Raw genomic sequence first — 13,379 nt, 5'->3', positions numbered from 1 at the left:
TCTCACAGGTCTGGGCACCGTCTCCAGACTCCTAGGAAGTATCAGGCAAGGAGCTTCTTCCCCATGAGGGGGAGGGCCAGGCACAGTGGGGCTCATATCCGTGCCCTCACAGCACCCTGTGGGCACACCCAGCCCTCTGCCCCAACATGGGGACCTGAGGACGGGGCAGTCCCACCCAGCCAGGGTCAACAGCAAAAGGCGCTGCAAGGAGCTATGTGTCTGAGTCTTTCTCACAAGTGAGAACACCTTTCTTCTCCTTCCTGATCGCTGCCTCACTTCCTAGCACCAGGTCTGGGCTCAGCAGGAAGCAGGCATCTGCCCTGATGGCAGCGCCTGCTCTGGAGCTGGCCCTGAGGGGGAAGGCCCTGCACAGCTGTCAATCCCCCTCATTCAGAGAAGGACACCAGCCCAGGGAGTCCAGTGATCTGCCCAGAGCCCCACAGTGAGGATGCGGCAGAGCCAAATGCACCACAGTGGGCCGACCCCAGGCCTGCTCTCTCAGAAGGGGCCTGGGGTGTGTGCCCCCCAACCTCCTGCCTTGTTCACCCCCCTCCCTGTCTTACTGTTAATCTTTCTCCCTGCTGCCCCCCATCTGTCCCAGTGAAAGGAATGTTAGGTCCAACCTTTGCATATCTGGTATGGCTGCTTCTTGTCTGAAGCTGTGATTGCCCCATGCCCCCCCAGCACCCCCCACCCGCTGGACACCCCCATCTTTCTCTGCTTCTGTTTGTCTTGGAATTGGAACTCTCACTCCTGTCCTTCCCTGAAGGCCCTCCCTTCCCCTAGGGCAGCGGTTCTCAACCTGTGGGTCGCGCACAATGAAAATACATCCTGCATATCAGATATTTACATTACGATTCATAACAGTAGAAGAACTACAGTTATGAAGTAGCAATGAACATGATTTTATGGTTGGGGGTCACCACAACATGAGGAGCTGTATTAAAGGGTCGCGGCATTAGGAAGTTTGAGAACCACTCTGAGAGCTCACTGGGCTGAGATGGTTTCCTGTCTTCCTCAAAGCACCAGGCTTGGGCCGCGGGCTCCTGTGTGGAGGCTCCAGGTCCCCAGAGCACGCGGGTGCCAGGGGCCTGCCATCAGCCCCTGTGCTGCGCTTGTGTTCCCACGATAGGCCCCAAAGGGCTGCCCTCTTCCTAAGAGGAATGCAGTCTGAGGATGTCAGTGCCAAGTGAGGGTGGGGGGCGCACCCTCTCTAAGGTCCACAGAAAGGTCATGAGTTACAGGGAAGGACGTGAACTTCGGGAACTAAGGTTTACACAGACCGAAGGGAGCCTACATCCTGGGCGACACTGGGTGGTGGGAGAGCCGAGCTGGCACCGGGGGCCTGGGACTCCAAGCCGCCTGTCCTGGCTGACCCTGGTCCCTTCTTCTCAGACACCTCCCAGAGGGCCACGTTGTCTGGACGTGTCCAAGATGGGCCTGTCCTGGCTCCAGGGAGGTCAATGTCAGGCCACGTCCCCTGTGGTTTTTAGCTGATGGCCCAGATGCACCATCGATCCAACATTAAGGAGGACCCATGATGCAGCCAGGCCCCAGCGGGCTGAGCAGGACAGGGAGGAGAGCAGAAGGGCCGCCTTCGCAGGGCTCCTGGCAGCAAACAAGGGACAGTGCTAGTCTGGGAACTGTGGCCCCTCCCTCCCACCAGGGGCTCAGAGCCAAGACAGGTCTCTGAGGGCTGTGGCAGGACTGCCCTGGGATCCTACAGGGAACTGATCAGGAGAGGAAGTGGGGATGGGACCCGAGAGACAGGGCTAAGGAGTCATGTGGGGAGGCAGCAGCCCCCACCTGTCCTGTGTGTGCGGAGGAGGGACCGGAGTGGACGCCGAGGGCAGGAGAAGCATCAGAGATCATTTCTCAGCCCTGCCGGGAGCTGGGCCAGAGGCTACAGCGCAGGCCTCTGCAGCTCACCCCTGAGGACCCGCCCCGTTGGAGGTTCTCATCTTTCTAAAGGTCAAGCCTTTCTATCTGGCAGAGGTTGAGCTGCCATTTACAGAGACATTCACTGTTCCCGCCCACATGAATCTAAAACCCAGGCTGTCTGGTGGCTTTCCCTGAGCTGCGCTGCACAGAGTGACGCGGTACGAGGAGGGCCTTCCTCCGGGCCCCCAGGGAGAGGACACGCTGCTTGGCCGCTGCTCTGCTGCTAGGCGCACGAAGCCTCAAAGGACTAGAAGCGTGAGTCACGGAAACTCGGAAGCCCCACGAGAGGCCTGGAGAAACCACTGCACAGGAGGAGGGGCGGTCCCAGCCTCACCCAGAGATGAAGTTCCAGCAGAGCTGTGACCAGCGGCACCCAGGTCTCCTGTCTGCAGCCCACGTCCCTTCCATTGCCAGGGCAGCCTCAGCAAATGATGCTGGCAGGACCCCTGGGCCGGTCGGGACAGACACCAGACACCTGAAAGCACCAGTCCTGCCAGGTGGTCAGCAAGCAAGAGTGACCTTGCGCCTTCCTCACCCGGAATCCGGGCACCTGTCAAGGTGTGCTCAGAGCCCGTGACGCAGCTGTGTCACCCGTGTTGGCTACATGGACTGAGGCCCTCTGACCCAGAATGACCAGCACAGGGAGGCTGTTGCTAGCCTCTCAGGGCCCTTCTTGACATGTGAATGGGGTCCTGGTAACTGTAGGATGAACCTGGCTGGTAAGCCTGTCTGTCCTCCCAGATGTCTGTTCTACTGTGCTACTGGGAAGACCTGGTTTGTCCAGAAAGGCAATGCAGTCCAGCCATCTCCTCTCCCTCATCCCCTCGACCGAAAGGAGAGAGTGGGCACTGCGCTCCTGTCACCAGCAGCCAAACCCTGAAACGGCCCATCCATGGTCTCCACACGGGAGCGAGTCTTCCATCGCTGCTTCTCTCCCGGGCCCGCCTGATGGTTTCTAACAGGGCGCTGCTCTCCTTCCATGAGGCACTCACCACGGGCTGGACCCTCTGCCTGCACTAACTCACACCATCCTCACCACACCTACTGGTGGGTGCATCGCTAACCCCATTTCACAGATGAGGGCAACGAGGCACACAGAGGTCCATCGTGTGCGGTCTCACTGCTGCAGGGACTCCTCATGCTGCCTCTTGACGCCTCTCCAGGAGGCCTCCTGTCCCCCTACCATAACAGTGGCTGCACTGGACTTTGCCTGTCCCCCAACTGTGCATGCTCACCGACACCTGGGTGCTCCCCCTGGCCACTTTCATGCCTGTATGTTCTGGACACCACCCACGGGTACCTGCTTTCTGAGCTGCTGGTTCTCCTTCTCCAGCTCCCGGCGCTGGAGGCTGGTCTCCTGCATGGCCAGGGAGGCGTCGCACAGCCCCTGGATGGTGTCCTGGAGGCTCTGCTTCTCCTTGTCCAGCTTCAGGAAGCAGCTGGAGGCTGAAGAGCAAAGTGGAGTCAGAGCCCATATTCCAGGGGCCTCAGATTCTGCTCTCTGCCCCCGGCCCTGAGACGGCCATCACCCTGAGCCCTAGGCTTGAGGGTCTGGGATGGTCAGCTGGGTGCCCTTCCTTTTTCCCAGGGTGCTGTTGCTGTCTGCACCTGAGGGTTCCTCGGGCGGTTATGGCCCCTCTGCTGGCTCAGCTGAGTTTGTTAGGGGAGCAAGCAGAGCTTAAGAAGAAAGCAGGTGATGGTAGAGAGAAGCCAATGCAAACGTTCAAGACAGTGGAATTGCTGGCACCACTTTCTGCCACATTTTAACCTGACCGTCAAGCCAAGGATTTCAGAGACTAACGGAGATGGCAAAGAGAGTGAGCTCTCTGTGCCAGACTCAGAGTGGTGTGCTGGGGTCCAGCCCCAGCGGTCCAGCGGTTCCCAAAGGTGTGGACGGAGTCGGTGAAGAATGTTTTACAGAGACAGCGTTCAGAACTCTCTAGCTTTCCTTAGTCTCCGTGGATCTTCCCTGTGCCTGGCTGAGGCCACAGAGAGAGAGATCCCAAGGCAAGCTGAGCCTTTATTTTATAGTGAGAGGTAAACAAGGTAGTGGTTTCCAAAGTTACACTGTTCTTGTGAGTTTCACTTGTTTTTGTTCTTGTGAGTTTCACTTGTTTACACCATGGTTATACTTCCTGCACTTTCTCAGCCCATTAGCTTCCCAGATAAGATCGAGGGAGTGTTATAAGGTCAAGCCTAATTATGCTAAGAGGACTGTGCCCTCTAAGCTGGGAATTGTTTGTGACTTTACCAACAGGTCAGTCCGAGGCTTAACCCTATATCGGCTCCCTACAGTAGTGGGAATCCAGGTGGCTCAGCCGAGGGTGTAGCGGGGACACGATCATTGACCGCATGTCTGTGGGTGGAAGAGGCTATGGGGCGCATATGCCCAGTACTCGCCATCTCTGGGTAAGGTCCTTCAGTCAGAGATTTCATTTTGTACTTTCACAGTTGCATTGAAAGAGAATGAGACAGTGTATCCAAATTGCTTTTACAATTCTAAGTGAGATGAAAACATAAGGTAGAAAAAGGCAATGTCCTCCTTTGCTTTTAAACAGCATTGGAACAGAAAGGGAGCACAGACCTGAGAAGAATGGGAGTTCGCGGCCCCTCCCTGCCGCCAGCAGGTGTGTGACTTTGGGAAAGTCCCGGGGCTTGTTCAGGAGGAAAACATGACTGTCTGAGGGGTCAGGGTTGTTCCCTCGCCTGTCCCTCCAGGACACACACTCAGCTCTGGGAGCCTTATCACACTGTACTGCTAGTAGGGCTGCTCACGAGCACCCCAAGAAGCAGAGCAATGGGTATCTTTGGATAAGACAAGGGCGAGAAGAACAGCCATCCTTTGTTGGCGCCCCGTGGGCCAGGCACAGCCTAATGCTTCACTGCCTCCTCTCACAAAATACCCATAGCAATCCTGTGAGGCAGCTTCATTACCCCCATTTTTCAGATAAGAAAACTGAGGTGCAGAAGAGGTCACCTGGCTAACAAGTAGAGGAGCCAGGACTTTAAACCAGGCCTTTCTGACTCAAGAAGCCACCACCCCAACCACACAAAGTACGTTCACGCTTTGTTCGTGAGCTGCCAGCTGAGCAGTAGGAGTTGGGAACACGAAGAAGAAGTCAGTCAGTGAAAGGCCTCACAAGCTGCACTGAGCATCTGGATCAGGGAGGCTTTCCAACCCCATCAGCCACCTTGGTCTCTAACAAGCACATCTGGTCTGAGCCAGGCCCTGCCAGCTGGCACCACTTCTGTGTCCCACCAGGGGGCAGTGTGCTCCCCAGGAACCTGAACTCCCAGAGCCTGGGTTCCCAGGACTGGGGAGACACCAAACCACGGAAAGAACTAACTTCTCACACAGACTCGCAGTTCAGTGAACTGATTTTAGGTTTGGAGTGGATGGGACGCCTTGAAGAGAAGGAATACCCAGCTGCTTTCAACAGCCTTTCCATGACGCTGAGGAATGTTGCTCAGAATTGAAAAAGCAGCCCCTCCCCAAACCAGCCTAAGGCCCTCCTGGCTCTGCAGAGCTCTAAGCAAACCCTAACCTGCACTCTCAGGTGCACGTGTGCTATTATTGGACACAGGAACTGGCTTGTTGTTTGCCGGGTGCTGAGGCTCCTGCTGCACTGCCGGCCACCACACCCACGTTTCCTGGCCACCCCCTCACCTCCTCTGGGGGCTGGGAGGGGGCCAACACCAGAGGGAGTGGAAGAGGCCTGGGTCCCCTGAACAGCAGCCACTGAGCAGCCCCAGCCCAGGAAGACGGAGAGCAGACCATACCCATCTGTCCGATGATGAAATCAACGGAGGAAACCATGCCCTGGGTACAACTATCATGGAGGCGAGTGACCACTGGGGACGCCTCCTGCATCCCGAGCTTCCACTCCTCCCCTGGACAGATCGAAGACCCCCCTGGGCATCAGCGTGCTGTCACCTGGAAGCTCCTGGCACTGGCTGAATGGAAGCTGAGAAAACTGGCAGCACTTCCTTCGCATTTCGCGGCCTGACTCAAGGTGGCCAGGCCCTTCATGTTCTTGGGGAGAATTGCAATGACACAGTTCCAAATGGCCCTTCAATAAAACCCTATTTACTTGGGTAGAGGAAGGGCTGACACATGAGTTTCAGAGCCAAGGGCTCAGCTCCCTGGGTAAGAGAGAATCCACAGCCAGGCTGGCTCTCAGCCACCAGGGGCTGCTGCTTACCCTCTGACAGCTGCTCCAGCTCCCAGTGCAGGTGGGCGGACTCCTCCACACTCTGCCCTTGTGCAGTCTTGAGGGCCATGATCTCTTCCCGCAGCTCCTCAAGGCATTTCTGGTCTGTGTCCCGGGCCTAGTGCAGGAAGTGGGGGTGGGGGGTGAGGATGTGGACTGGGGCACGCTCTGGAAAAGCCCCGGCCCCTGTGCATCTGTCCTCATTCCCTCAGGATGAAGGGCCTCCATGCCCCTGCTCAATTCCAAAAACACAGCGGCACAGAAATGACTCCAGTACATGGCCCAGCGGTGAGACTTACAGCCACTAAAAGGTATGCTGACCCAGTGACCTAGGGGATGAAGACACCCGAGGTCTCTGAGGGGTGTCTGAACAAAGTGACGTACAGCGCAGGGCTTTAGAGCAAGTGCTATGGTGACGGCAGCTCTGTGGCCCCTTAGCAGGCCTAATGCCTTGGAAAGGCCGTAGGGACTCGCACATCACAGCTCAACCCACATCATAAACGCCAGGGAGACCCTTTTTTGCAACAGAGGCCCAACCCCTCCATCCTCACAGGAAAGCAACATAGCATCAGGCCCTCTCTGTGTTGGAGGCTTCAGTGGTGCCCACTCAAGCCACTGAGCTTAGCAAGCGACTCTCCGCCCTCAGAGCGTCACTGTGTTGGCAGCAGCACCAACCCAGTAGCTGAACATCAGAGAAGGGCACAACATGAACCTAAAACTGCCCCCATCTCTGCTACACGTGGTGACCACAGCTTGTCCTACCAATTGGAGGTGGTGCAGCCTCGATTTCAGCTGCACATTCTCCTCCTCCCGCTCGAATAGCTTATCAATCCAATACCAAATCCAATGGTCCTGGAGATAGCTCTCAGTGTCCATGGAAAAATAATCGTCTCCAGTCGGCACCTGGTCAGCAAGAACACACATGAGAGCCATCAGGTTAAGGCCCCTGATCATGACAACAGTTCTTCCAGTCACTGGGCCCAAACCAACAACCTAGGGATGACCCTGCTGCCATGGGAAGCTCTGTCTCCACTTTTGAGCCCCTGCCCTTCTCCATTAGGCCAGGCCAGATGGAAAAGTCCCCGCAGCAAGACACTATTTAAATTCGGGAAGGGAACACTGTGAGAGTGTCTGACATGTACAGCCTCCGTGGTTGGATGCGTGCACCTGCTGACAGGTGTGGGATGTGGCTGAGCCACTTTCTTAAACAAGGAAGGGGTGGGGCTGAGAGTCTGTCCTGGCTTTGAGGGCCGAGTCTAGGCCTCTCTCAGTCACTCCACTGATCTGGGTCATGGAACAAAATTCAGAGGAGCTTTTGTTCAATAGCAGGTCCTATTTGAACATGTCACACACCTACTCTTAGAGAAACAACAGCTCTGGGCAGTTTCCCGGCAATGAGGGTCTGTAAGACACAACAAGCAAATCAGTACTATGGCCTCTGTGTGCCAGGCACATGCTGGGGGTGGAACACAATGGTGGGGCCCCTACAGGCAACCTCACGGGAGGCGTCCACTGCACTCACTCCTGTCCCAGTGCCCAGCACACACCGGGGAGCTGTTCAGCTCATCCCCCTCATCTCTGGTCCCGCCCCACCCCCACAAGCCCTCCCTGCGCCACTCAGTCTCAGGGCGACTGAGTCTCCCCTGAATGCACTCAGAGTCTGCAAGCACGCATCCACGGGGACATGCCCATTTCTCTTGGCGGGCTGTTTTCCAAGGCTTGCCCCACTCACTGGTTCTAACACCTGGGAGCGGGCCAGTAGCTCCTGCTTATCCATCACGTGTTCATTTCCCCGCACGGGCCAGAACCCCGTATTCTCGGTAGAGGGGAAACCGTGCACCTACCACCAGTGGACACGGTTCTGGTCAAAGCCTGGCAGCTGGAAGGGTTTGGCCAGTGACTCTGGCTTAACCTCGCAGCCCCCTTCCTGCCTGTTCCTGGCCCTGCACTAGGTGCTCTCTGTCTCTGCCACATTCACTCTTCACAACAGCCCCCAGAGGGAGGCAGGGACAGTCCCTTCCTACACACGAAGAGGCTGACTTGGGTCAATTAAGGAATGAACCCCAAGTCACAAAGCCAGCCAGGGGTTAAGCTGGGCTTGTATTCAGGCAGGAGAGGTCCAGTCCTGTTTCTTCACTGCCCTCAGCAGCCTTGCACCTTATCCTTAAGGAGCCCGCGTGGGTAAGGAGCCCCAACCACTATCAGAGCTGTGAGTCAGAGCTCATGGAGGGGCTTCTACAGGAAGGAGGCCCATCTCTCCCCTCTTGGCCACTGCCCCCAGAATTCTCATCTTGTGTCTACCCACCAGTACTTACCAGTCTCACCATATTCTCAGGCCCTGAAGGATCCCATAGCACAGCCTCTCAGTCATCCTTACAACCAACTCCTACTCAGCCTTCAAAACCCAGCCGGAATTGCCCACTCTGAGGACTTCAACTCCACTCTATCCCACCCACTGAGTCAGATGCTGGGCACCCAGAGTGCCCACTATGAGGCAACACTGAACTGGCCTGTGAGCCCGCCCCCCGCAAGGCTATTCCTGCAGGGCAGGACTATGCCACTCCTCTTCGCATGGGGCCCCCAGAAGTGTTCAAAGACACTTGTCAGCTGAATCATACCATGAGGGGGTGTCAGAGGTGCCATGTGAGTTGGGCCCTGAAGGACCTGGGGAAAGGCAGGATGGACAAGTGTCCAGAAGCAGAGTACAGCATGGGACGAAATGATTTACAGCTATTCTTCCAATGGGCCTCAGTTTTCTGGGGGTGTCAGCCTTCCCCATGTATCAGGCAGCAGAAACATCTAAACCTGCTTTGCACACCCCACCACCGCAGAAGTGAGAGACCAGACCCCGAGAAGCTGTGCCCAAGTCCTAAAGTGGCAAAGGCTGGGCCTGGAGGAGGCAGAGAGTGTGAGACCACCTGCCCCGGGGCCCGATCTTAAACCCAGCTCCTACCTGCCTTGCCACCACCCGCCCTGCCCCTCCCTGCACGATCGGATCCAGGGGCCCCATCTGTGGACAGAACGTCACGTTATAAGCTCACTAGAAACGTGTTCCTATCGACGCCACCCGGTGCCAGGGCACGAGGGGCTCAGAGGTGCCTCGACCACCTCTTCTGTGATGGATGGGGACAAGGCTTGCTCCACACCCAGCAAGTGGAGTGAGAGCTGGGACTCCCCTGCGGAGCCTCCGCCGCCTCTGGGAGCAAGACCTGCCCAGGAAGCTCAGTGCCTATCCCTCTCTGAGGGGCAGAGACAGGCCCAGCTGCCCCTCAGCTGCTCAGGACCCTCAAGGCACCCGCACGTCTGCGCTCTGGAAGCGGGGATTTCAGCCAAGGACAAAGCATGGGACCAGCGGGACCTTCCAGGCACTCTCTCTCTGCCTCTGTCCTCCACCCCGGGCCCTGGCAGCAGAGGTGGGATGAGTGTTTGCAGACGGAAGTCAAGGATCCCCTGGTGCACCCCCACTTCCCAGCTGTGCCTAGGGGCGCCCAGGCCTGTCTCCTCAGGTTGTGGCACTGACACCTTCCCCTTTTATGTTTCTCAGTGGCGACACTGGACGGCCACCCGGGCCGTCTGTGGCTCCCCCTACACCCATAGGAGGGCCCCAAGTGGTGGGTGTCCACGTGACAGTCGTGTTTGGCTCTCTGCTCTGCTGCCCATCACACCCGACACTGTCACCGTCCGAAGGAGACAACACCTCTGATTCCTCCGTCCTTCTCCCCAGGTTGCAAGTCTTTTCATGCTGAGATGTGTTTTTACTTGGCCTGTGAGGTCACTACCAAGTGACTTGTGTGTGCCAGGCCCAGGCATGCAGTCAGACAGGCCCTGCCCCTGCCCTCAGGGGCTCGAGCTGCACACAGGAAACCTGGCCCAGCAGGGCTGACTGGAGGCTCTGCACAGCCTGCAGGGCTGTTGGCACCACTGTGATGTAAGCATGTGGGTGCAAGCTCTGTCTTCGCTGCTCCCTGGGCCCTGGCACACGGGCCTTGGAGAACAGTGTGACTCATCCTCTATGTGGCCTGGTCTCCATGGACCTCTCTATTTCTCTTGTAATTCATTTACTAATGGAAAGTGTAAGGCATTACTAGTTTCACAGCAAAATGATTAATTGACTAGAGGCCCGGTGCATGAAATTCCTGCTGGGTTGGTCCCTAGGCCTGGCTGGAGATCGAAGTGTGAGCGCCTGGTGTGGAAGGGCAGGTCACAGCTGACCTCTGGGCCCCTGGCCCCTATGCACCCCCTTCCCCCCCATACCTGAGTCATGGTGCCCAAGTCTCCATACAGAGATGTGGTGAGCAAGGCCAGACACTGTGGGCCGGAGAGCAGTGTAGGCCTCTGGTCCACCCAGTGGTGTCCCCCGGAAGCACGGCGGGCAGCACGCTCTCTCCTGGCCGGCCTTGCAGACCAGCTCCTGCTCGAACCCACCAGGAGCCCCACAGGCCCCTGTGGTCCTGGCTGCTGTGGCCTGGCTCACCTTAAAGAGGTTGTGCGGGTGCAGGGTGGGCTCCTCCTGGGCACCCAGCACCTGAGCTCAGGGGCTTCCCTGGCGGGCGAGCCCTGGCGTCCTGGGGGAGGGTTGCAGGGGGAGTGAGAACGAGCTCGCATTCTTACAGCACTTCCATCCCCGTCACCCCCGCTCCTGGGTAGCCAGCAAGAGGTCCCAGCGCATTGCCAATGCCAGCAATGTTCCATGCCGTCCCCTGGTGGTCAGCACATGTCATAGCAAGCAGTCGGACTCCTGGCCTCCCTGTGGAACTCCCATCCAAGAGGACAATTTGCATATTAGGCTCTTATTAAATAGGATATTAAAAATGTTGCTGCTGTTATCCAGAGGCACGCACCTTGAGAACACGGAACAGGGGTTCCCACAGGAAACCCTGCAAAAGCCCAGAAGCTCCCCAGTGCCAGGAGTGAGTCTCGCTTTGTGTTAGATCCCCTGCTCCTGGCGCAGGACTTGGCGCCACACAGGCCTTCAGTCACTGTGTCTGCATGACTGAGCGAGGCTGCTTGGACAGGCCCGGAAAAGACACGGAGACAGAGGCTGAGCCCTGAAACCCACCCCCATCCACGGGGCAGAGTGTTGGCTGAGATGTGGGCCTGCCTTAGGTTCCCCGTGTGCACGAGGCTGCGGAGGCGGCAGCCTGGGGAAGCTTGCACATGACCTTCCGCAACCCTCCTACCTGTGAGTGAGGGTGCCCGTGCCCCACACCTGTCTGTGCTGCAGATTGATGCCCTTCATCACCAGTATGGCCAGGGGACCATTTCCAGGACAAAGCCGAGAGCTGGCCTCCCACCCCCACCCGTCCTGGGCCAGGCTGCTTGAGCATAGCACCCAGGGTGCCTTCTCCCCAGGGGGCAGAGCAGTGAGCCACCAACATTCCTGCGGGAACAACCATTCCCTTGAGTAGGTGGGAGGAGCAAACAAGACTGGAAGAGAGGGTCCTGAACCCACTGCTCACATGAGGCAGCTGGGTGCATGGTCAGAGCATCAGTAACCCTGCCTGGGTCTTGGTCTCCATCCCCCCTCAGCCCTGACACCCTCCCCTGAACAGGCCCATAACCTCGGGATCTGAGTAGGCTACACCACGGAGAGCTTCATATGGGACTTGCCCAAATACCAGGTATTTTACCTCTTTCATTGTATAAACCTCACAGACTAGTACAGTTATCTCTGTTTTATAGATGAGGAAACAGTCCTGGTAAGATTTAGCCATAGAGATTACAAGGAGTCTTAAAGAAAAAGATCAGTGAATAGAAAGTCATCACTATAGCATGAAGGAGGAGAAGGGAAAGTCCTAGAAGAATCAGGGCCTTTCAGCCACAATCCCAATCCTATTCCTTCCACTACCAGAGGGAGCCCAGGGGACTGGCAGACAGTCTGCAGTGCAGGGAGAGGGCCAACTGGGGAGGCATCATGGCCCCTCTCCCCTCTACCAGGAAACAAGTGCCCGCGGGCCGCCTGACCCTGCTGGGGTCACTTCCATGCGGCTGCATAGAAGTCTATGTCTTTCTCCTTCTGCCTGAGGCCCATCGCCTCCATCTCCAGCCTCTCCACGCGCCTCACCTTCTCCCTCAGGGAGTCCAGCTCAGGGAGGGGGCAGGAGCAGCCTGGGCGCTGGCTGCCAACTCCATGTTCTGGGAGGTGGGCAAAGGCAGGGGACCTGGCTCAGAGCACCCTCGGGGCTGGGGAAAGGCCCAAGTCCCTGCAGCCCCAGGAGAAGCCAGGGGCGGCCAAGCTGGTCCATGTGCAGGCCCCTGTGTGGGGGCCCCACATGCTGTCACTGCAGCATGTCACTCCCCAGAAGCTCCCAGGACAGCTGGCTCTCAGGCAGCGCTGCTTTGAGCGGGAGGGAGAGGTGTCCCAGGTCACGTTCCTGGACCTGGGGTCCCGGTGACTGGGGCGTCCCAGCCCCTCACCCCCGGCCCACAGGATAGGCCTCCTGCTCACATTGTGCCGGGCCTCCTGCAGCTCCAGCACCAGCTGGTACAACTGATGCCTGGCGTCTGCCAGCTGCTTCGTCTTCTCCTCCCTGCGGGCGATGAGAACACGTGGTGAGGGCTCCTCAGAAGCACCCGGAAAGCCCACCACCTGGGAGACCACAGCGGGGAAGGAGGGGGTCCTGGCTTCTAGGAGTGAGGAGGGCGTCTGCACGTGGGGCTGCAATAACGCTCTGGAGTCCAAGGTGAGCTTTAAGTTGTCACTGCAGCGCTCAGACTACACCACAGACCTGAGCTTTCCTCTGAGGTGCAGACAGGGAAGGAGCCCCCAGAGCCACTGCTCCCTCCACAGTCAGGCAGGCAGGGAGGCCCCCTGGCAGGGAGGTGAAGGGGGCAGCTTCCCAGGAAGTGGGCATGGTGCCATCACCAGCTGCAGGAAAGGGGGAGCAGGCCCACCGGACGGGATGGGAGAGACACATCCTCCCTCCAGCCAAGAGCACCCACACTGGGCCCGAGGCTGAGCGGCAGGCTGCTGCTCTGAGTCTGACAGGTCTGGACTGGACGGAGCCCTACAGGCCCAGCAGAACCCTGCTGTGCAGGCCCGGGGAGGGGAGGGAGCGGGCTAGCCCAGGGCCCAACAGGGACCCAGCTCACAGCAGAGCCCCGTCACCCCAGGGCACTGTGAGAGCTGCCCCTTTTGCTGCACCACATGGCAGTGAACCACATGTGTGAGCAACGCAGGTGACACAGGGCACAAGAGCAGAAAGACCGGGTCACTGGGGGACTCAC

At 58.0% G+C, this 13,379-nt stretch overlaps 1 protein-coding gene across 1 annotated transcript in view; it reads right to left on the bottom strand.

Moving 5' to 3' along the window:
- LOC132213913 (protein Daple-like) overlaps positions 1–13,379 on the bottom strand; it is a 48,093-nt gene that overhangs the window by 32,910 nt on the left and 1,804 nt on the right. The window contains 7 exon segments of the mRNA XM_059660793.1: positions 3,242–3,380; positions 6,152–6,270; positions 6,915–7,055; positions 10,407–10,460; positions 12,139–12,248; positions 12,251–12,287; positions 12,601–12,682. Of these exon segments, the coding sequence (XP_059516776.1) occupies positions 3,242–3,380; positions 6,152–6,270; positions 6,915–7,055; positions 10,407–10,460; positions 12,139–12,248; positions 12,251–12,287; positions 12,601–12,682 (682 nt within the window).

The sequence above is a fragment of the Myotis daubentonii genome, chromosome 12 (assembly GCF_963259705.1).
Source record: "Myotis daubentonii chromosome 12, mMyoDau2.1, whole genome shotgun sequence".
NCBI lineage: Eukaryota > Metazoa > Chordata > Mammalia > Chiroptera > Vespertilionidae > Myotis > Myotis daubentonii.
Note: the sequence above shows the minus strand (reverse complement) of the source record. Positions and strands in the feature narration are given on the sequence as shown.